The sequence below is a fragment of the Geotrypetes seraphini genome, chromosome 11, assembly GCF_902459505.1.
Source record: "Geotrypetes seraphini chromosome 11, aGeoSer1.1, whole genome shotgun sequence".
In the NCBI taxonomy this organism is placed as follows: domain Eukaryota; kingdom Metazoa; phylum Chordata; class Amphibia; order Gymnophiona; family Dermophiidae; genus Geotrypetes; species Geotrypetes seraphini.
In genome coordinates this window covers 16613643-16637584 of record NC_047094.1, presented here as the reverse complement: position 1 = coordinate 16637584, position 23942 = coordinate 16613643, and the positions used below count along the sequence as shown (strand labels likewise).

The following is a 23942-nucleotide window of genomic DNA, read 5'->3' as shown; positions in this document are numbered from 1 at the left end:
GTTTTGGCTGCTTAGTGTACCTCATTGGAATGACTACAAGACGGCATTGTATTTTCCAAAACAGACAATATTTTTTTATTGTTAGTATAATGGCTTACAAATTTATAGCAGCGGAGTCATAACAGAAAGAAATATATATTGTCAGTTCAGAATATGCAATGGAGAGTAACACTTACACTCATATGCCGAGAAGGGGGCTAGCACACCCTCCGGCATAAGCAGGTAAACCTCTCTGACCCTACTTGTGATGCATGTTCTTTTATACAGATAAATTCTTGCTTTGTTTCAAAAGGCTCATCCCCGAACTCTGGTCATATGACTCCCTAGTGATAGAAAAAATGTATACCTAACTATCCCCCCCCGCCCAGTCTCACTTCCCCCCCCCCCCCACGAGAGGGGCCCTAGCAGTCCAGAAACAGAGGGCACTTCGGGAACTTCTTTTGTCCATGTCTTGAATCCTTATCACCTTGCTGAGGCTGATTTGTTATACAACACTGTATGTCTTCAGGATGGTGTCCTTATAGACAGTCTTATGCAGCAAACTGAAACAAAAATGCAAGGGTGACATTCCAGCATCCTGGCCATGCCTGGATCCCATGGCTTGCTTTAGAGACAGGCACCAAGCCCCCACATCCCTACTCCCCCTTCATCCTTCAGGGGTTGTTACTTGTTATGGGTGGTTTATGACTTCTCAGGGTGCCTTGCATATGTCATACGGCACTGATAACAGCTCAGTACAAATGAACAATGGTCACCGAACCTTGGAGAAGTATCCTCCTTAGGAAGACAAGAACTAGGCCAGCAGGAGTATCATTTTCATAGATTAGCGAAGTACATGCTGTTCCATCTGGTTAGCTTGTAAAGAAAGGCTGCTTAGACTGTGAGAAAATATGTGTTAAAATGGCTGTAGTGTCCAACATACACAAAGTATTTCTCCACCAGGTAGTTCAGTTTGTCCAGGTTATCCAACTCACTATGTAAAAAAGAAGTCCTGTTCATTTACTGTAAGCATAGGTCTTCTTCTCTGAGCTATGGGGGTAGAAATCTTCCTTACAGTCTCTAAGGATGTCTGAACTGGAAACTCAATGGCTATTCCAAATTATGAGTGCTATCTGAAACTATCTTGTATTCCTGAAGACCTACTTACACGGGATCTTTTTACAATAGGGTGCCTGGGCAAGTTAAGCATTTTGGTGCACATGTTGAACCTATTTTATAAAGGTAGCATATGCAGGTGCAGGCATTTACATCTACTCTGAGATAAGGACAAATGATATCTTAAGTTTGCACAGATTGGCAGCCAGGGCTGTGGAGTTAGTCAGAAGTAATTTTGGGTAGAGTCTTGAGTCAGTAAAAATGTACCAACTCTGACACCAACTTCAACATAAAATCTTACATTATAATATATAGTACATTTTATTCAATTTTCTATACTGTTCTCCCATGGGAGCTCAGAACGGTTTACATGAAGTAATTCAGGTGGTATTCAAGCATTTTTCCCTGTGTGTCCTGGTGAGCTCACTATCTAATACACCTGGGTCATTGAGGGACCAAATGACCTGTCCAAGATCACAAGGAGTAGCGCGTGTCAGAACCCACAACCTCAGGGTGCTGAGGCTGCAGTTCCAATCCCTGCGCCACACACTCAGATATAGTATGGTAGCAGATAGCATGGCAAAACATACTTAAAGCATGGTAAAACATAATATGACAAACATGGTATGATGAGCCTAATATTACAAAGCATGGGTAACATAGAATGACATGAATTAGCAAAATTGGTAAGGCCAAGAGTGCATGATGAAACAGCATAGAAGACATGGAATAGCAAACACTTATAGGGCTGGTTGCACTTTTCAAGGATGTTCGTTCCCCTGATGAGCCAAACATTGGTGAAACAGGGTCGCTTGTTGGGAAGATTGGAGAGGACGTGACAGCGTTGGAGCTCAGGTCGTCTTTTGTCGGCTAAGTCCTTGAATGTGCCTCTGGGTGACTTTGTCCTTTTCTAAACCTGAGCTGTTCTGTGAGGGAGTTTTTTTTTGCCAGTGAAAGTATCAAAATCAGTTTTGATTTGCACCTTTTGGTTGTATACTGCTACATTAGTCTGAGGCTTTTTCAACCTCTTTTTGGGTTTGAAGAAGAGGGTACCTCGGTGCCATGATCACACAACATTTTGAATCATTATATGAACATATTTATATATTTACCATTACTTTAGATCCAGGACAAAAAATGTAAAGTCTAATATGAGTTGGAGTTGGAATCAAGGGTTTGGTATACTTAACTCCACAGCCTTGTGGCAATACCACCCAGTCTTTTCCCACAGGAATGCTTAACGTACATCTACAGTGTGAAAACTATGTGCTACAAGTTGCTATTGTATACTTTAAGGACCATATTCTATAAACGGCGCTTTAAAGTAGGCACCTTACAGGTGGAAAATGCCATTTAAATTTTTTTTATTAATGTAGGTGCCTATCGGCGCCTAAAGAAATGGCATCTACATTGTGGCTGCAAAGACGCTTTATGACGCCTAATGCCACTGTAGGCATCATAAAGCGCCTCCATAGCTATGATTCATGTGAAAGGTAGATGCTGGAAACCTAGACCTTGAAAACTCTGGCCTACCTTTTCCGCCTCTACCTTTCATAAAGCCATGATTCTATAAACAGTGCAGTTGCATGATTGATATGCGATCGGCAGCTGTTTTTTAGGCAAACGACAACAGCGGCTCCATTTGTAGAACCCAGTGTTTATAATGATACAGGTAAAAATGATTTTGTTATTCATGAAAAACAAATTGGTTTTAAATTATTTAAATCTTAAATCGCCACATTGAACAGCACCGTTCTGTAAAGAAAAACAGTTTCAAGAATGGATTTACATTATTCTTCAAATTAGGCTTACCACAAGTTGCTAAACAATAGTCATGGATACAACATCTTAGGTCACTGGTGTCAAATAGCAATATGTCATTAGGATTTTCTCCTTCAGAAACTCTTTCCATGCTTGTATTTGTGACAAATGTATGATTTCTAGTTCCACCAGGAAAGGCTGCAAGAACAAGCGATCAAAGGACTCGGTTTGGATGTCAACTGAAGTAAAGAGGGCAATAAGTGACAAAAAAATATCCTTCCGGAGATGGAAAAAGGACCCAACGGAGGAAAATCACCAGGCGCACAGGAAATGCCAAAAGGAATGCCACCGAGAGGTTAGAAAAGCGAAAGGGGAATACGAAGAGGGGCTGGCCAGGGAGGCAAAAAACTTCAAGGCATTCTTCAGTTACGTAAAGGGGAAGCGACCAGCGAGAGAGGAGGTGGGGCCGTTGGACGATGGGGATAGGAAGGGAGTGATTAAGGAGGATAAAGAGGTAGCTGAGAGGTTGAACACATTCTTCTTGTCGGTTTTCACGAGCGAAGACACATCTAATATACCGGACTCAGAGGAGCTCATGAGTGGGGAACAGGCCGAAAAATTGGAGCACATAGAGGTAAGTAAGGAGGATGTCCTCAAACAGATAGAAAGGTTAAAATGCGGTAAATCACAGGGCCCGGACGGATCCACCCAAGGGTTCTGAAGGAACTAAGACAAGAAATAGCGGGCACAATCCAGCATGTTTGCAACCTATCCTTGAAAACTGGTGAGGTACCAGAGGACTGGAAATTGGCGAATGTCACACCTATCTTCAAGAAGGGATCGAGGGGTGACCCTGGGAACTACAGGCCGGTGAGCCTGACTTCAATTATAGGGAAGATGGTGGAAGCTATGATCAAGGACGGCATTTGTGAGCACATCGAGAGGAATGGCCTACTGAGAACAAGCCAGCACGGATTCTGTAAGGGAAGGTCGTGCCTAACGAACCTTCTGTACTTCTTTGAGGGAATAAGCAGTCGGGTGGACAATGGGGAACCCATAGACATCATTTACCTTGATTTTCAAAAGGCTTTCGACAAGGTGCCACATGAAAGGCTGCTTAGGAAGCTGTGGAACCACGGGGTGGGAGGGGATGTGCACTGGATCAAGCACTGGTTGTCGGGTAGACTGCAGAGGGTCGGAGTGAAGGGCCAATATTCTGACTGGCGGGGAGTCACAAGCGGTGTGCCACAGGGATCGGTGCTGGGGCCGTTACTCTTCAACATATTTATCAATGACCTGGAAAAGGAGGCAAAGTGCGAGGTTATAAAATTTGCAGACGATACCAAACTGCGGCAGAGTTAGGTCCATGGAGGAGTGTGAGGACCTGCAAAGGGACCTGGACAAGCTGGAAGACTGGGCAAACAAATGGCAAATGCGCTTTAACGTGGAAAAATGCAAGGTCATGCATATAGGGAAAAAGAACCCGTTGTTCAACTACAAATTGGGGGGGGGCATTGTTGGGAGACAGCAGACTTGAGAGAGACTTGGGTGTGCTGGTGGATGCATCACTGAAGCCATCTGCACAGTGCGCAGCAGCCTCGAAAAAAGCCAACAGGATGCTGGGCATCATAAAGAGGGGCATAACAACCAGGACACGGGAAGTCATCATGCCATTGTATCGAGCGATGGTGTGTCCACATCTGGAATACTGCGTTCAGTATTGGTCGCCGCACCTCAAGAAGGACATGGCGGTACTTGAGAGAGTCCAAAGGAGAGCAACGAAACTGGTAAAAGGGCTGGAACACTGCCCATACGCCGAGAGGTTGGATAGGCTGGGGCTCTTCTCTCTGGAAAAAAGGAGGCTCAGGGGAGATATGATAGAGACCTTCAAGATCATGAGGGGCATAGAGAGGGTGGATAGGGACAGATTCTTCAGACTGAAGGGGACAACAAGTACGAGGGGGCATTCGGAGAAACTGAAGGGAGATAGGTTCAAAACAAATGCAAGGAAGTTTTTTTTTCACCCAAAGGGTCGTGGACACTTGGAATGCGCTACCGGAGGAAGTGATCAGGCAGAGTACGGTACAGGGATTCAAACAGGGATTGGACGGATTCCTGAGAGATAAAGGGATCGTGGGATACTGAGGGAGGAGCTGGGATGTAACACAAGTATAGAAAGCTAACCAGGTAATAAGTATAGAAACCCAACCAGGTCTTGCATGTGCAAGACCGGAGGGTTAGGACTTCGATGGGAAGATAGGACTTCAATGAGAAATCAAGGTGGCAAGGGAGCCCCTTCTGGTGATTCAGACAGGTCGTGACCTGTTTGGGCCGCCGCGGGAGCGGACTGCCGGGCAGGATGGACCTAAGGTCTGACCCGGCGGAGGCACTGCTTATGTTCTTAACACATTGGGGAGGAATGGTCTGTAGGGCAGGGTTTTCTAGGAGGGTAGGGAGGATGAGAGAAAGACTTGTCTGAACTGGCTGGTAATAAGTGGGGAGACACACCTTCAACTCATACTTTTATGTAGGAATGCATTTATAAGGATATGCAGAGGTTGCTTTTGTAACAAAATGTTTTCTGATGTGATTATTGCAGCAAATGCAATTTTGATCATTTGGATGAAGTCAAGTCATTTTGATTTAGCTATAGCTTATATCTCTGTTCCTTACAGAATACTACTTGCCTTCTGTTCATCATCTTTGCAGTGTCTCCAGTCATGTACCTCTTTTTTTAAAATTAATTTTACATGTATCACTGATTTAAAAGGAGGGAAAACAGAATTGTTTCAGGTAGAGCTAGGATCTGCCTGTATCTTTTAAAAATTAAATGATGGCACCTTCAGCGAAATGAAAAATAAATTGTCACTGTTGTCCAAGACTGAGTTATCCCTTTTTTAAAATTGTTGTTCAGCTGAAGACAGGTACAGTATTGGTATTAGACTAGTTTCAAGTTTTATTAAAATTTTGATGTATCACAATATCATTAATCTGACATGAATGGGCTTGCTGAGGCACTGCTATGGGATTTTTTTCATTAAGCTTTTTCATGCCATCTTTTACTAACTGTCCTGATGTCAGGAAGGAGTTAGTCTGTTCAAATTGCTAGTCCAGCAAACGTTAACACAAACAGGTTATGCTGTGGCTTTTTTTATTTGCAAAATTTTAAAATCTAGCCAGTCTTTCATATTAGTTAGGAACACTGGTGTAAACATCTGTCCTTTGAGGCAATTCGAGCAGTAGTGGGATCCTCTTCTATTCATTGCACTTCTGTATCACATTCTACCCTAACCATGAGGTCCAGAAGTGGTTTACAAAATTAACAAAAATTATCATAAATCATAGCTGTAAGAAACAGATGTTAAGACTTCTTGGAAAATCCTTATCTTAAAGTTTCAAGGACTAAGACTATATGAGTCGCTTTTTAATTAGAAATGACTGGTTATATTTTCTCTAACACCAAGAAAGATCAAGTCATGTAATTTCTCAACTACTGACCTGCCTTGGTCATGTGGTAAGGAAGTAGGCACTCATGCATCGAATTTATCACTGTGACAATCTTAAAATTTTTTGAACTGACATATGATCTAAAGTGCAAGCTATTCAAAGTTTATGGATTCTATCCCTTGGATCAGTCACTGGCTCTTTCCACAACTTTCTGATGAGGACAAATCCCTTTTGACTTCTTTATTGCCATAGCTTTAAAACTTACAATTAACTAGAAATATAATTTCCTTCTATCATTAACCATGTGGCACTGGATAGTGATGTACAAAAAAAAATATGAAGACAACCTTTCTTACAACTCACCAAATTACTCTTTAAAAGAATCAAGAAATGGAAGTCTCTGCAGTATACTGTTTTCTTTCATAATGCAGGAACAATTTTCTAAATTTTTTTTTGGTGCCTTATTACATACTTAAAGAACAAAAATGTATACATGTTTGTAGCTTTTTGTATTGTAACAATTTAAAATTTCAATAAATATGGTGTGTGTGTGGGGGGGGGGGGTGGAATGTACGGTGTCAAAAACTCTCAGTGCTAGCACCCAAGCAAGCAATATATACGCTCTTTTTAAAGAGAGAACGTAAGGCGGCCTAGACCGCGCACGTATTGCGAGTTACAGTTAAAAGCTGGGCATAAGCGGTTGCTGTCGGCGTAGCCACGCTCTGCGAAAGATTCCAAGCGCGCGCGCTTCCGGTGTCATGGCGTGTACCCGTTACCATGGAAACAGCTCTCCAAGCCCGCAGGGATTAATACTGGAAGAGCGGAAAATTCACCAGAGAAAAGCGGTAATCTTCCCCCCCCCCAAAAAAAAAAAAAAAATCACAGTTCTTATACTGGCTTTAAATAAATAATACATCGACCAACAAAGGTACTTCTCAAAAGCGCCCGCAGCAGCTGCCAGCTGTGCCATTTGGGAAGGGAATCCGGCCGCGACAAAAAAAACAACTTTTTTTTTTAAAGTAAAACTTCCACAGCAATAGGGTTCCACAAGCTAATAATAAAAAAAAAAATAAATAAATACGGAGCTGAGACGGTCGAGGACGCTCAATTCCACGTTTGACGTGCAGGGGACGCGAGAAGAGCCGCCTCAGCCTCTGGGCCTTCAGGCTAACTTGCAGCCTGCCACCTCCATTGCAGTTCACCTGGCCCGCGGGTTTCGTGCAACCTTTAAGATTTTACCTGCCAGCAACCGTTTTATTATGTTGGACCGGGGGCGATAAGACATAAAAAAAGCAGCCTCTCGGGTCTCTGTCGGGTTTTGTTAGGGGGGGGGGGAAGGGTTTCCCCTCTTCAAATCCTACCTGTGCTGAATTGAGAGGTCCCGAGTGACCACTGCCGGAGGAAGGCAAGCGTGGGGACTGGGGAAGTGCTGTTTCAAATCGTTTCGCGCGCAGTGATGATGACCGCATTCTTTGCATCCCCCCCCCCTCTTTTGCATCCTGAGGACTTTTGCAGATCCTTGCTTTCATTTTGGCGACCTGTCTCCCCGGCTTTCGGGGGGGGGGGGGCGTTGTTTAGTGTTGCTACTGATAGTAACACATTTTTCCCCTCCCACACCCCTCGAGCGTCGTCCTGGATCTTGTGTTTTTAATTTGAAGCATCATCTTTCCTTGTCCCCTGGCTCCCATCTGTTGTCATTAAAAGTGATGTAATAATGTATGGGGACACTGTCCTAGGGGGACTGCAGCTTGCACCCTCCCCACTGTTTTCTGAGAGGCAAGGAGTAGAGAAATGGGAAGCCTGTTCAGCATCGCCGAATTACTTTCTTCCTCTTGTTTTTATTTCCAGCCTGCAGCAATTGATAGGAAAACTAAAGCCCTCGGGCTATATACGAGTCTTTATCACTGTCAGTATTGAGCAGACTGCTAACTGCCTGCTAGTATCTTCAGATGCAGAGACATGAAGGACCTAAGAAGAGAGTCCAAACACCAGCAACTTATGGTATGTACCTGAGGTGAAAAAGAGAATGTCCAGCTTGCAAAAACAAATAATACTTTTTTGTAAAGAGTATATTTATATTCTAGGATTGACACCATAGGAGACAGCTCTATAGGTGCTTGAGCATCCCCATGAAAGGGTAATTTATCTAGAGTTTAACACCCCCAATCATTTTGAAAAGTTTTCTCCTATGATTGACACTGCTGATTATATCTTAGAAAGATTTCTATATCAATTACAAGTTAATAACAATAAAACATTTTTTTACAAAAAGTGTTTTTTAGGTTAGGATTTCTTGGATGTGCTCTCATTGTAAATAAATACATTAATCTCAATAGTCTGCTTCTGGCCCCCTAGGAGGCTCAAGGTGGCTTGCATCATTTAAATATGAATACTGTATAGTTTTTCTAATACAGTAACCTAATTGCAAGTACATCGATAAATCAGTCAACACCATAACATTTTATTAAATACATAAAATGCAGAATTGCTAAAAATCAGTGGAATTTATCTAACAATCATGGAAAATTTTGGTCTTACCTGCCAATCCAGAATTCATGGTGTTTGCTCATATAAAAAGGATCTATGAAACTCTTGTAACAAAGCAGATAATGACCCCAGTAACTCTCCAGGATAATAATCCATCAGGAAGAAGGGCCCATGGCCCAAACCAGAGTCAATTACCTCTGAGAGCACAGAGGGGTGGACCCACAATGCCTCATTGTGTTCCTCTCAAGGCATCAGAAGCTTTCTGACTGGAAGCCTCTTTTCAAGTTAAAATTAAATGGCACCAGCTGGAAAGAAGAAGTAAATGCTGAGCTAAGGATCCCTTGCCTGGGTGATAATGTCATCCTCTCAGAACCTCTGAGGATGAGCCTCTCCCAAATGCTTCACAATTTGTTCCATATCCTCACTGAATAGTAGTTTACACCTAAAGTGATATCTACTGAGGCAGGCCTTCAATGTTGGGTCCGCAGCCCAATTCTGGAGCCACAGGCTAGTTGTTCTTTTAATGACTTTGGTTATAACCAGGTCTACCTTAGGTAACTTGAGTTTCTTGTTCTTTTCAAGGACCAAAGAGTACAACCTACCCAGACCCATGGTCCTACTGATTCTGAGCCCAGCTTCTGGCATTTCACACTCCACTGAGATTATGGCTTAAATTGCTAGTGAACCAGAAAGGTCTTAGTAGGCTTGTGGATACCTTCTAAAATTGGGTCTCCTGATGACCCCAAGTCCTTAACCAAGGGCTCAGAAATACTCAGAGCTTCCAGGGCTTGAAATATCTTACCTGCCAGTTCCTTCCTTCAGAATAACATGACGTATCTCAGTCGTCCCACCACCTGCCTCCCTACTGAAGACCCAGCCTCAGAGTAAGCTGCTGCTTGGATTTAGTTGGTTTACATGAACAGGCTACTCCAGGCATCAAACAAACCTCTAGAGCAGTGTCTCAAACTGTGTGCCAAGGCACAGTGGTGTGCCCCAAAGAGATTCCATGTGTGCCACAAGAGATTTCAGAATTTTACTTTGTTTTTAAAAATTCCCTTCATAAGTATACACTAGAATAGAGGATATGTACATTGCGTATGCAAGAGTCTGTCAATGTTATGAGCATCTGTGTGCATAAGGATACTTAGATAATCATTCTTTGACGTGATTGGTCCTTGAAAACTAGCGGCAAGTCATTTTAGCGTTATTTTTATTTTTATTTTTGAAGCAATAAGTTGAGCAACAAAGCAATCAAGGCTTTGTTACCATTTGGACCTTTTTATCTTTGTGGATTTGGATTTTCAGCTCTTAAATTCTGAAAATAAAGAGAACGACAGCAGATGGTGGTAATAAAATGTGTGTTTGCTTGTCGATTATTGAGCCACGTTTTGAGTTAATTTGCACTCAAAAACAATCACATCCATTGCATTGATTAGCAATTCTATTCTACCTACTTTAGTTTTACCGTTGTTACAATTACCCATACATAGCTTAAAGAACTTTAAATAAATAACTGTCAAATTTAATTTTTTATTGGTTTTGCAATTTTATAATTTTAATTATAATGTGTCGCAAAAAACATTTGCTTCGTTTAGTGTGCCAAAGCTAAAATAGTTGAGAGACACTGCTCTAGTGTTTCCCCAGGCTCTTCTCCATGTAACTCCTGGCATGTACTTCAGAGGGACTGCACACCAGCAGCTAAAGAGCTCCCTTCTATAGCTGAAACTGTCCAGAGGTCTCTACACCAGTGTTTCTCAACCTTTTCAAGCCAAGTACCCCCTAAGCCTAACAAATACCAACCGAGTAACCCTGCCCAATTTCCACCCCAGACTTGCCCAAACTCTGCCTCCATAATAATATTACTAATTGTAATGCAATTTCTTCCATCCATTTTTCATATACACACAATATAAACTTATTAATACATAATGGTAACCACAAAATTTAAAAAAACCCCACAAAGCACACTGTATGCAGAGAAAATGTTAATTATCATTTATATTAGGGGGTTTTCAAAGATGTCAAGGCAGATGATTTTAAAATATACAATCAGTAAAAACTATAGAAAAAATAGACAAATATAGAGCAAAATATAGACAGCAGATGAAACTGACACATTTTGATCACTAAATTGAAAATAAAATCATTTTTCCTACCTTTATCTGGTGATTTCATGAGGCTTTGGTTAGAAACATAGAAACATAGAAAGATGACGGCAGAAAAGGGCCAAGGCCCATCAAGTCTGCCCACTCTATATACCCTCCCCTTAATACTATACAATGTTTTACCCTGACCCACTTAGGGATCCCACATGGGCGTCCCATTTATTCTTAAAATCTGGCACGCTGCTGGCCTCGATCACCTGTACTGGAAGCTTGTTCCATTGATCAATCACTCGCTCCGTGAAGAAATACTTTCTGGTGTCGCCGTGAAATTTTCCGCCCTTGAGTTTGAGCGGGTGCCCCCTTGTGGTTGAGGGGCCTCTGAGAAGGAAAATGTTATCTTCCACTTCTATACGTCCGGTGACGTATTTAAACGTCTCAATCATGTCTCCCCTCTCCCTGCGTTCCTCGAGAGTGTAGAGCTGCAAATTGTTTAGTCTTGCCTCGTACGAGAGACCTTTAAGCCCTGAGACCATTCTGGTGGCCATCCTTTGGACCGACTCGACCCTCTGCATGTCTTTGCGATAATGTGGCCTCCAGAATTGCACGCAGTATTCCAGATGAGGTCTCACCATGGTCCTGTATAATGGCATTATGACTGCAGGCTTTCTGCTGACGAAACTTCTACGGATGCAACCCAGCATCTGTCTTGCCCTTGAGGAAGCCTTCTCCACCTGATTGGCAGATTTCATGTCTGCACTAATGATTACTCCTAAATCTCGTTCTGCTGTAGTGCTGGTCAAGGTTTCCCCGTTCAAGGTATAAGTTCTGCACGGGTTTCTGCTACCCAGGTGCATGACCTTACACTTTCCAGCATTGAAGCCCAGCTGCCAGGTTGAGGACCAGCATTCCAATGTACGCAGGTCCTGCGCCATAATATCTTGTAGATTGTCCTCGCACTTCCTTCTGACTATACAGCCAATATTTTTTTCCTTTCTGTCTCCTGCATGCTTCCTCTCCTCCAGACCTCATTCCATTCCCCAACTAACATCTCTCTCTGTCCCTCTATGAATCCAGCTTTTTCTTCCTCTTTCCCTGCCTGCCCCACCCCCAAAGCTGACTTTGCCATCAAAACACACTCCATTCCCCCAACTTTTTCTTCCTTTCTCCCTGCCTGCCCGCCCCTGCTGAAGCCATTGCTGCCAATTTCTCCCTGCTTCCTCACCCCAACCTGCCACCCGACATACTCCATTCCCCCCAACTTTTTCTTCCTTTCTCCCTGCCTGCCCGCCCCTGCTGAAGCCATTGCTGCCAATTTCTCCCTGCTTCCTCACCCCAACCTGCCACCCGACATACTCCATTCCCCCCAACTTTTTCTTCCTTTCTCCCTACCTACCCCCCCCATTGAAGCCACCGCTGATTCTTCCCTGCCCCACCCCCGAAGCCGACCCTGCCACCAAACACGCTCCATTTCCACCCTGCCGCGGCCAGCCCACAAGCCTTCCTCCCCGATTGGCTGGCTCAGAACCTTCTCTCCCAAGTCAGAATTGACATCGGGGGAAGGCTTGTGGGCTGGCCGCATGCAGTCACTGCACGCGCCTGGCCTGGCCCTGTTGCTGCGGCAGTGGTAGAGGTGAGGTGTGAGAATGGAGCATGTTGGGTGGCAGGGTCAGCTTTGGGGGTGGGGTAGGGAGGAATTGGTAGTGGCGGCTTCAGCATGGGGCACAGGCATTGAGAGATCCCAGGTGGGGGCCAGCCCGCATACCCCCAACGGATGGCCCGCGTACCTCCTGGGGTAAGTGTACCGCAGGTTGAGAAACACTGCTCTACAACATTTCTAATACTAAACAGCTCTCACAGTAGGGCTTCTTGCTTCTGCTGTACAAAAGTGCTGTGGTCTGGATACAGCAAAAGTAGCACCAGGGTAACCTTTGAAACCCTCCCCCAAAAAAAAAACAAGCTACAAAACAGGCATGACTTCCCATACTGTAGGTTGTAACTCCAAACTGGAATGTGCATGCCATGTTTGGGGTCACAGCTATGGCAGGCAGTACATAGGTATGTCATTATGATATGCCTTGGCAGGGTCATAGCCCAAAAAAGTTTGGTATATATAGCCATAAAGAGAACATAATGAAAGAAGCAAGAGAATATAAAAGGGGGAAAAGAAAGGAAACCCCATTCTGACTTGGTTTGTTTAGAATAAATGGAGGAGTCCAGGTCCCTTCCCTAAGTATTCCCAGTGCAATCTCTTCCAGCCAGACCCAGATTCTTTCTACTGCTCCTGCTCAACAGTGGGACCAGTTCTCCAAGTGGGCCCTGCACTACATGGGTTGTGCCTCACCATATGTTGAAGACAGAGAATACTGGATTACTAGAGCAGTATAGGTCCTTTTATAGGCCAGAACTCATTAAGTATCTGTCTCCTTCTGCAGACTGAGGAGCATAACCTCTGGTCTGGTGAACGATAAGGAAATTACTTATATCCTAGTTACACTAGCTGTATATGGAAATGTCAGACCTTTTGGGAGTGTTGCAACAAATCTGAGAAGGTTGTACATTTGACATTATGATTTTATTGTTGTTTGGGACATGTAAGTCTTTGCAAAAGTTATACAGGAATTCTCATTCAAAAGCCTCTTCAGGGCTAGCCCAAAGGTATGTAACACTCTAGCTGAACCTTCAGCCCCCACCAAGGGCTGGCTTAAGGCCTTCTCCCCTTTCCTTCCTCCCTTCCCCAAGGTGTCTAGCTTCTCTCTGCTTCCCTCGCATCCCCCCTAAAGTGTTCAATATCTCCCCTTTCCCACCTCAGTCCAACAAGGTTTTCAGTATTTCTACTTCCTTTCCTCCCCTCCCTGGGTGGACTGGGGGGGCAACACATTCCTCTGTTCTCCTCTCTCCCCTAAGCATATCTTTGCTGGTGGGGATGCCAAGGCCTCGCCAACCAAAGAAATACAGTTCGTAAGCTGCTCCCCTCCTCCATGCACTACTGCTTTAATGCAGAAGATGGCAACATGCCTCCAGCCACTGATTCCAGGACTCCCTGAACATGATCAGTTCTTGCGCAAACTGAGCATGAGAGAGAAATCCTGACATTGGTGGCTGGAAGCATATTGCCAACTTCTGCATAAAAAAAAGAACAAGAAGGAGGGGAGTGACTGTCAGGGTATCGGCATCGTCAACAGCTGTTCAAAGGGGTGCTTTACTTCTGGAGGTGATCTAAACCCAAAGTGACCCATGTGACACAGGCCCTTTCCCTTTCTCCCCCCATGACTACACCACTGTCCCTGAGATGTTAAGTATTTCTCCTTATATCCCCCCAGAATGTTCAGTGGCTTTCTTTCCCTGACCTGCTCTGACTCAGTTAGCTTGTTTAAAGAAACCTCATTGAATTTGGTGCAGGCCCTCGAACAGTTTTAGATAAACTGAAGGCTGCCCTGGTATCACCCACATTGTGGTTGAGCTGGTCCTGTGTCTGTGTTTTAACTGTTTTAGTATATTTTCAAGCAGAAAACAAAATCAGGTTGTACTGTTTGAAACATTTTTAAGTGCTGTTTCCTTATCTTGCTGGATCAGTCTAGACCTAAGGATTCCCCTATCAGCAGATCACAAACTTAAAGATTCCAATTACATCATTGAATTTGCTGGTAGTAAGTCAATAACAGAATCTATTTCTGGGAATATAATAAATACAATTTGCTTTTGCCTGTATATATGTGACTAGTGTGTCTCTGCGGTATGTATACTATTAGTCCAGTCCTATTGATTTTATGGAGTTCCTTTCAACTTGTGGTTTTATTTATTGTACCCACTTGAATCTGCTGTTAATTTAAGTGGCATATTAAATTTTAATAAACATAAACATCATCACTATAATAGGTGGTGCAGACAGAAACATTCCAGTGTTTCCCACCTCCAGCAGATGGTGCAAGCAGTTTCTTTGTTGTTTTTCTTTCTCAACTTTTGGGCCTTAGCCTTTTGGTTGAAGTCTCACAAGGGCATACACTCCTAGGTTCTGAGTCATGGCCAGTCCACAAGTTGAAGTAGAGGAGATTATTAGCTCCTCCTCAGTGGCCTGGGGCTTTAACTTGGGGGCCTTCACTCTGTGCATCAGACTGCATCAGGGTCTGTGGTGCCACACAGCAAGAGTAAGTGCTCTCTATTTATCCTTATTTCTCCTTTACTACTTCTCTCCCCCCCCCCCCCACCGGTGCTCTGAAAACATATTTTTTAAACATTGGGGGTTAGTGCTGTTTCTTCTTTGACAGGGTAGACAATTAAAAAAAGAAGATAGGAATGAGAAGAGAACATCAATCTTGACTAGTCTTATTCAAACAGGTGGCAGATCTGCTGTAGTTGGACCTCGGAGCCGAGTCTTCTTTTTTTAGGGACTGGGAGAGAGGTGTATGTCTGCAACTATACTGCTAAAGCACTGTCCAGAAGGCATCATGTTACATGAGGAAGCTCTAGGGAGCAGCCAGGACTGTTCCCGGTGTAGGTGCACACTCATGTGGAAGTCTTCATTTCTGCTGTTGATAAATTAATTTTGGTGAGAAAGGCAGCCAGTTTGTATCCAGACCTCATTTTGCACATGCAATCTGAGATGAGTAGGTTTCCCCCTTTTGGGTGGGGGAAGTCAACTGGGGGTCTCCTCCTCCTCTGCTGGAATTGTGATCATGGGGAGACTTGCGGGATGCCTATTGTCCCTATTAGGATCCCAGTTTTCAGCCCTTCTGTCTGAATGTCTTATGGCTCATGTCTTGGGGGTCCCCAGGGACCTCTAGTCTCTGGACAAAATGGCCACAGTCTCTGCAAGTAGCAGAACTGCTGGTCCATCTAAGGTTTCCCATCCTCCTTGGAAGAGGACATTTGGAGGCAAATGAATTTTCCCAGGATGGTTTCCCCTCTACAAAGTTTAGAATGGTATCTCCTAACATGGATTCTGCATCCATTATAGTGTGTTTGTTTCTTTGAGAGGAGTTGTCTTCCCTAACAGCTCAGGTATTGGCAGCTTTGTGATTCCCTCAGCAGTGGTGGAGATTTCCTTGGAAGGGCACCCAATGTTTGAGGGCTGAAAGAGGCCTTCAAAGGCTTTTCCCTTTCCCAAGGCTCTGACAAGGTTGGTGCTGGTAAAGTGGGAGGTCCTGGATCTGGTTCTTAAGAAGACAAGACTAATAAACAAAACATATGAGGAAAGACTTGATGACCTGAAGATGTACACCCTGGAGGGAAGGAGAGACAGAGTGATATGATATAGTTTCAAGTTTATTAGGATTTTATATACCGCCTATCAAGGTTATCTAAGCGGTTTTTACAATCAGGTACTCAAGCATTTTCCCTCTCTGTCCCGGTGGGCTCACAATCTATCTAACGTACCTGGGGCTATGGAGGATTAAGTGACTTGCCCAGGGTCACAAGGAGCAGTGCGGGGTTTGAACCCACAACCCCAGGGTGCTGAGGCTGTAGATCCAACCACTGCGTCAGACATTCAAATCCAAACAAACCTTTTCCAGAGGAGGAAAAGTGGTAGAACTAGAGGCCATAAATTTAGATTGTAAGGGGGCTGATTTAGGAATAACATTAAGAAGTACTTTTTCTGGTATGTTCCTTCTAGATTCAATACACTAGGTGTTCAATCCCAATCCACAATCCGGAAGTTGCAGAAATCCAACACTTTTCTGAGCACATGCTCCTCCCCCTTAGACTGAGAGCTAGAGCAATATCCAGTTTCAATTTCTGCAAGCAATCCGTGCAGAAGTCTTTTGAATTGCTCTGCTTTCTTATTTTGCTGATGGTGGCCATCTTGGATTTTAAACAATCTTTTTTTCAAAGTTTTATTTCTGCCTCAAAACTCCTCAATTTGATTAAAAATAATTTAGGATGGATCTTCCCAGCTCCTAATCTGTTGAATGTGTGCATTGATTGCACTGGATCAGCAACCGTGTACAGCGTGCTATAGCCACTGGGGGAGGGGGCAGGAGCTTCGGGCTTCACATTCTCTGGGTACTGTAGGGCTGGGGAGCTGGCCTGGGTTCGTGACTTAAGGAAAAAAAATCTCACCTAGAGGCCGTTCTGGAGTCTGGCACAAAACACCTGTGTTCCGATTCTGGGTACTCTTTTGGCATGATGCATGTGCCTCAATAGAGCCCTGCCCTGGTTGCAGGGTATGACTTTTCACTGGATTTTATTCGGCTCTTCTGGAAAGCTTATTCTTCAGACCCCGCTCATTTGACGCAGCCAGCGGACATGTTGGGTCTTTCTCGGCCATGGCAGAGATTCCTGTTTGGGAGCCCTCTCGTCCGGCTGTGGCAGACCTCGATTGCAGTAGTTGCCATTCAGATATTATGCCTCTTCTGTCTTCTGACACTGCTTCTTTGTTGGATCTGACTGATAACCCTTGCTGGGACTAGTCACCTCAGCTACCCTGAGAGTCTGGATTTGGTGATGACCCTTCTGTCCACAGACTCTTTAATCATGGTTCTGTCCACCTTTTTATTTATCAAATTGGATTCTCCACTGTTCTAATGTGCTGTCTTCTTTTTTTCCATCCCATCCACAGTTTCTTCGTCTCCTTATAGAACAATGGGATACCCGAGAAAGTTCTTTCCGACTTTCTAAAAACTATGTCCAAGCTTTATCCACTGGCTCCTGATTTTCAGCAGGTTATTGAACAGCCTAAGGTAGATTCTGCCCCGTGTGTCTCAATCCGTGAGGGATGTGTTGGAAGCCTCCCGCAAGATTTCGACCAGGCTTTGTTATTCTCAAAAATGGACCAGGTTTTCCACCTGGTGTTCATCTTCTCACCTGGATCCTGTTTCGGTCCCGGTGTCCTCAGTTCTGGATTACTTATTGCACCTGTCTAATTCTGGTCTGAAAACCACATCTGTGCGTGTTCATCTCAGTGCCATTTCGGCTTTCCATCAACACCTGGATGGACGTGCTCTTTCGCTCCATCCTTTGGTAACGCGTTTCATGAAGGGACTACTCAGGGTTTGTCCCCCTCTTAAACCTCCTCCCGTCGTGTGGGATCTGAATGTGGTTTTGGCTCAACTGATGAAACCTCCCTTTGAGCCAATCGACAAGTCTCTTTTGAAGTTTCTGACTTGGAAAGTGATTTTTCTGATTGCTCTCACATCCGCACGACGGATTGGAGAGTTGCAAGCTTTGGTTGTGGACCCTCCTTTTACTGTGTTCCGTCATGATAAGGTGGTTCTCCGCACCCATCCGAAATTTTTACCAAAGGTTGTGTCTGATTTTCACCTCAATCAGTCCATTGTCCTTCCTGTGTTCTTTCCGAAACCCCACTCCCATCCTGGCGAGACGGCGCTTCACACGCTTGACTGTAAGAGGGCGTTAGCATATTACCTCCAACGCACCAGGTCTCATAGGAAGGTTCCTCAATTGTTTTTGTCCTTTGACTCTAATCGCTTAGGGCATCCTGTTTCCAAGCGCACCTTGTCCAACTGGTTGGCTGCTTGTATTTCTTTTTGCTATGCTCAGGCTGGTCTTTCGCCCCCGGGTCGAGTCACGGGGCATAAGGTCAGAGCGATGGCAGCCTCTGTGGCTTTCCTCCGTTCTACTCCTGTGGAGGATATATGCAAGGCTGCCACTTGGTCTTCGGTTCATACGTTCACCTCCCACTACTGTCTGGACACTTTGTCCAGAAGCGACGGCCGGTTTGGCCAGTCGGTGTTACGTAATCTGTTTTCCTAAATTGCCATCCTCCCACCTGCCCTTTTTTGGTTGGCTTGGAGGTCACCCACATGTGAGAATATCATGCCTGCTTGTCCTGGGATAAAGCACAGTTACTTACCGTAACAGGTGTTATCCAGGGACAGCAGGCATATATTCTCACAACCCGCCCGCCTCCCCGGGGATGGCTTCTTTGCTAGTTATGGAACTGAGGACCACAAGGTGGGATGCGCCCTCTAGTGGGCGAGAAGGCATGCACATGCGTGGTGCAGTGTGCAAACTTGAAACTTCAATCAAGTTTGCTTGAAAAGCTGTCCGCGCTGGGGCTCCGTAGATGACGTCACCCACATGTGAGAATATATGCCTGCTGTCCCTGGATAACACCTGTTACGGTAAGTAACTGTGCTATCTGGTGCACGGTCCTCCATAGTGATGGGGGAGTGATGCTTAAGGATTCTTAGGATCGCAGAGTGGACATTATGTTGAAAAAGCTTTTTGAAATGCTGTCTTTAGGTATCAAAGCGGTGGCGGCCGCTTTCTTTACAGCATGTGCCTGTCGTACGAGATTATGCAGTGCATCCTCTGTGGAGGTGCATGCTTGTCCTTCTCTGTTGATGGATCCATCATTGGGCTGCCCTAAGTATCTTCCTGTGAACAAGTCTTGCCAGACGTAGGGAGAGGATCATAGTAATTTTCGTTCCTCCCGCAGGTTTCATCAGGGATCTGCGGCATCTTCTTCCCAGAGATATTCCTAGGGTTACTACCCTCATTACAACAGTTCCAATTCCAGGCGTCCTCAAACCTCAGGTTCTCAAGCAGCTACTGCTCCTAAAAAGCCCCAATGACGCCAGAGGTCAGACAGGGCTTCCTAATATCGGAGGCCAACTTTCTCAGTTTTATCAGGAGTAGACTCGCATTTCCTCAGATCAGTGGGTGCTGGATATCATTCGGGAGAGGCACAAGATAGACCTCTTTTGCCTGCCTCCGGATTTGTTTCTGGACTCTCCAGGTCGGCTGGAAAGGAAGTCCAGGGCCCGTGTTACTCTGCAACGTCTCTTAGTCATTAGAATGATAGAACCCATTCCAGAACATGAATCGGGCTTAGGCAGATACTCCGTATACTTCATTGTGCCAAAGAAAGGCTCGGAGGACTAGAGACCCATTCTGGATCTAAAGTCGGTCAACCGCTTCTTGCAAATTCCTAATTTCCATATGTAAAAAATGCACATAGTCATAGCTGCTGTCTCTCCAGGAGAGTTTCTGGCGTCCTTGGATCTCACAGAGGTTTACCTCCGTGTTCCAATTTATTCGGAGCATTGCAGGTTTCTGCATTTCCATGTTCTGCAACAGCATTTCCAGTTTGCAGCTCTGCCCTTTAGCCTATTGATGATGCCCCGTGCCTTCACCAAGGTAGTGGTAGTTTGTGGCTTTTCTCCAGCAGGGGGTCCAGGTCCATCCTTACTTGGACAATTGGTTGATCTGGACTCCGTCTCGTCAGGAGTGCGAAAGTGCGGTGGAGACTGTGGTGTCTCTGCTGCAGGCATTGGGTTTGCTTGTCAACTTCAGGAAGAACCACTTGATGCCCTCCCAGTCCCTGGAGTATCTGGGTCTTCTGTTCGACACTAGGCAGGGTCATGTGTTTCTTCACAAGACACACAGACAGAAACTTCAATAGCAGATCAGAGTTCTCTTGGACTGTTCAGCTCCCACAGCCTGGCATTATCTGCAGGGTTTGGGGTCCATGGCAGCCTTCTTGGAGCGGTCCCCTGGGCCAGAGCTCACATGCACACTTTACAGGAGTCCTTCCGCACTCGGTGGTCTCTGCAGCATCATCCCCTTCAGAGGCCGCTCCCCTGGATGGAGCCAGCTTGCAGCAGCTTGAGCTGATGGATTCAGGGGGATGCTCTCCGCCAGGGCAGGCTTTTTATGGATTTTAGAGGGGATGACTCTTATGACAGATGCCAGCCTGTCGGGTTGGGGTGCTCACTGCAGGGTCCACTCCATTCAAGGGCAGTGGACTCGTCAGAAACATTGGTCGATCAATTGTCTGGAGCTCCGGGCAATTTGACTGGTGTTACTCGCTTTCCAGCCCTTTTTGGAAGGAAAAGAGGTGCGAGTATTCTCTGACAATGCCACAGAGGTGGTGTACGTAAATCATCAAGGGGGCACAAGAAGCACTTGGGCCAGGGTGGAAGCACATCTTTACATTACATTACATTAGAGATTTCTTTTCTGCCATTACCTTGCAGTTCAAGGCGGATTACAAAAGATTTATGAAGGGGGGTTACAATGGAAGAATATTTGTCATTACTAAAGTTGTAAAGAGTAGATCATTTGTCATTTCAAGAGTTGTATTGAATAGACATTTGTTAGTATTTAAATGGTAAAAAGTGTAGGTAGAAATTTAGGAAGAAAGGGAAACTAGGGAAAATCATTTGTTGTTTTTCAGGTTGTACGATGGAAGAACATCTTCTGTCTCAGTGGCCCATTTGGCCAGAGTTGACAGTGTTCAGGCACACTTCCTCTGCCGACAGGTCCTGGTCTCAGGAGAATGGTCCCTCTCGCAGAAGATGTTCGGTCTGATTGTACAGCACTGGGGTCAGCCCCAAATGGACCTGATGGCTTCAGCAGAGAAATCGAAAGTCAGGCGCTTTTTCAGTCAATGAACACAGCGCGGAAGCCTAAGGCTGAATGCCTTGGTTCAGCCCTAGCCAGCTCATGAGCTCCTGTATATGTTCCCTCCATGGCCTCTGGTTAGTTGGGTCATTCGCTGGATAGCAACACATCCCAGGCTTGTGATTCTAGTAGCTCTGGACTGGCCTCATTGCCCATGGTATGTGGATTTTGTCCATCTTCAGCGGGATGAGAAACTCCAACTTCCTCTTCATTGCTACCTTCTCAGTCAGAAGCCAGTTCCCATGGAGAACCCACAACGCTTTGGTCTTACAGCATGGCTTTTGAGCGCTCAGCCTTGATGAAGCGCGGTTATTCAGATGTAGTTATCTCGACTCTTGCACGCGAAGAAACCCTCTACTATGGCTTCTTATGCCAAAGCCTGGAAGGCTTTCCAACAGTGGTGTGCTAAGGACCAGGTGGAGCCTGAGAGGGTTCCCATTTCAGTGGTCTTGGCTTTTTTTCAGGTGGGCCTAGAAAAGGGTTTAGCAGTGGTCTGGTCTCCCTTAAAGTTCAGGTTGCAGGCCTTTTGTGCTGTAGAGAACGCTGAAGCACTAGTTCGCTTACTGCTCAACCAGATCTGACCAGATTTATGAGAGGCATGCTTCGTTTGCAGCCTCCTTTGCGTAATCCTTTCCCTTCGTGGAAACATCGCTCTGCAGGGCCTTGGAGAAGCCCCATTTGAACCACTAAAGGATGCTTCTCTTCTGGGTCTAACAATCAAGACTGTCTTTCTGGTTGTTATTGCCTCGGCACGACGTATTTCGGAGCTTCAGGCTCTTTCATGCAGGAAACCCTTTCTCCGTATTATGGATGCAGAAGTTGTCCTCTATACTGTACCTTCCTTTCTACTAAAGGTGGTATATGCCTTCCATGTCAACCAGGGGGTTCGTTTGCATTCTGAACCTGTGGAATGAAATATAGGCAAAGATCAGACCTTGTACAAGTTGGATGTCAGGAGAGTCTTGCTCCACTATTTGGACAGGATTAATGATTTCTGACTGTCTGATCACCTTTTTGTCCTGACTAGTGTGCCTCGCCGATTGCTCGATGGATTCGAAAAGCCTTTTCCATGTCTTACATCGCTCGCGGCAAGCAGCCGCCGGTTTCTCCTAATGCCCACTTGACTAGAAGTGTTGCTTCGTTGTGGGTAGAGTCTCGTGTGATTCATCCTGATGAAATTTTCATACTTTTACCCAGTTTTACCAAGTAGATGTGGTGGCTCATTCTGATGCCACTTGTGGGACCTTGGTATTGAGAGCAGGCTCTTCTGTCCCTTCCTAGCTGCTACCATTGCTTTGGTAGCGTATGGAATCCGGAAGGGACGTAACAGAATGGAAGATTAGGTTTTTACCTTCAATAATCTCCTTTCTGTTAGTCCCTGTAGGATTCCATACAACCCGCCTTCTCTGTGTACACTAAGTGGTTTGGAATAGCCTGCATCTTTCTGCCTTACAGTCTTGATTTTCCAGCCAGTTGCCAGATCCTGTGGGGAGTTTTCTGTGAATATGTGCACTGCTGAAGGCTCACTCTTGGGGTGCTCATTGCACACAGCAGGTGAATTCTACATTGTTCCTCAATGTTTTTCTGAGTTGCCTTTGTGTTTGTTTATTGCTTGTTCATATTTTGTAGAGCAGATCAGTTCAAGAATTGTTTATGTTGCTGGGGATCTTCCCCTGTACCCTCCTTGTCATGGATTTGTTCAGGTATGTTGCTTGGCTTTGGAACTCAACTGGATATGGCTCTAGCTCTCAGTCTAAGGGGGAGGAGCATATGCTCAGAAAAGTGTTGGATTTCTGCAACTCCTGGATTGCGTATGAAATCCTACAGGGACTAACAGAAAGAAGATTATCGAAGGTAAAAACCTAATCTTCCATTCACAGGGAGGGTGATAGATGCCTGGATTGCCCTCCCGCATGAGGTGATGGTGATGAAAACAATAACAGACTTCAGAAATGTGTGGGATATTAAATATAAAGGAATCTTATATGGAAGGCATGGAAACAAACATGCTTAGCGGTAATTAGATGGCAGTGCTAATAATTGAGAAGCAAAGCCAGTGCTGGGCAGATTTCTACGGCTATGCCATGATTGTGGATGAACAGATAGGCAAGTCCTGGACAGACTTCTATAGTCTGTGCCCTGAAAATGACAAGGACAAATCAAGTATGCATATGTAGTATCACATGATACCTAGAAACACAGAAAAATGAAGACAGATAAAGATCATATGTCCTATCTAGTCTGCCGGTCCATGCCATCTACTATCTCTTCCTCTCTCTTAGAGTTCCAATGTACTTTTCCCAAGCATCCCTGAATTCAGATACAGTTTTGTTCTCCACTACCTCCACTGGTAGGCCATTCCACATATTCACTACCTATGAAAAAGTATTTTTTGAGGTTACTTCTTAGTCTATCCCTTTTCACCTTCATCCTTAGCCCCCTCATTCCAGAGCTTCCTTTCAATTGAAAGAGACTTCCTCCATTTATTCAATATAGGTATTTAAATGTCTCTCAAGAATACTAGTAATAATAACAAAATATAAATTCAAAAATAGTTGTTCCCTGTGCACAGTGGTGGGATTTTTCCCATTTTGAAAAATTACATTTTGAAAGTTTGTGGAATTTTTTTTGCCTATGATACTGAGATAGATGACAGGAGCCTATGGGAGACTTTTACAGGTT

The 23942-nt window shown here is 44.8% G+C and overlaps 1 protein-coding gene across 1 annotated transcript in view; it reads left to right on the top strand.

The window, feature by feature from the left end:
• Positions 1-7016: 7016 nt before the first annotated feature.
• Positions 7017-23942, top strand: part of LOC117369378 (kinesin-like protein KIF19) — a 145702-nt gene continuing 128776 nt past the window's right edge. The window contains exons 1-2 of the mRNA XM_033963861.1: positions 7017-7148; positions 8152-8304. Of these exons, the coding sequence (XP_033819752.1) occupies positions 8263-8304 (42 nt within the window). The 5' untranslated portion in view covers positions 7017-7148; positions 8152-8262. The remainder of the gene's footprint in view (positions 7149-8151; positions 8305-23942) is intronic.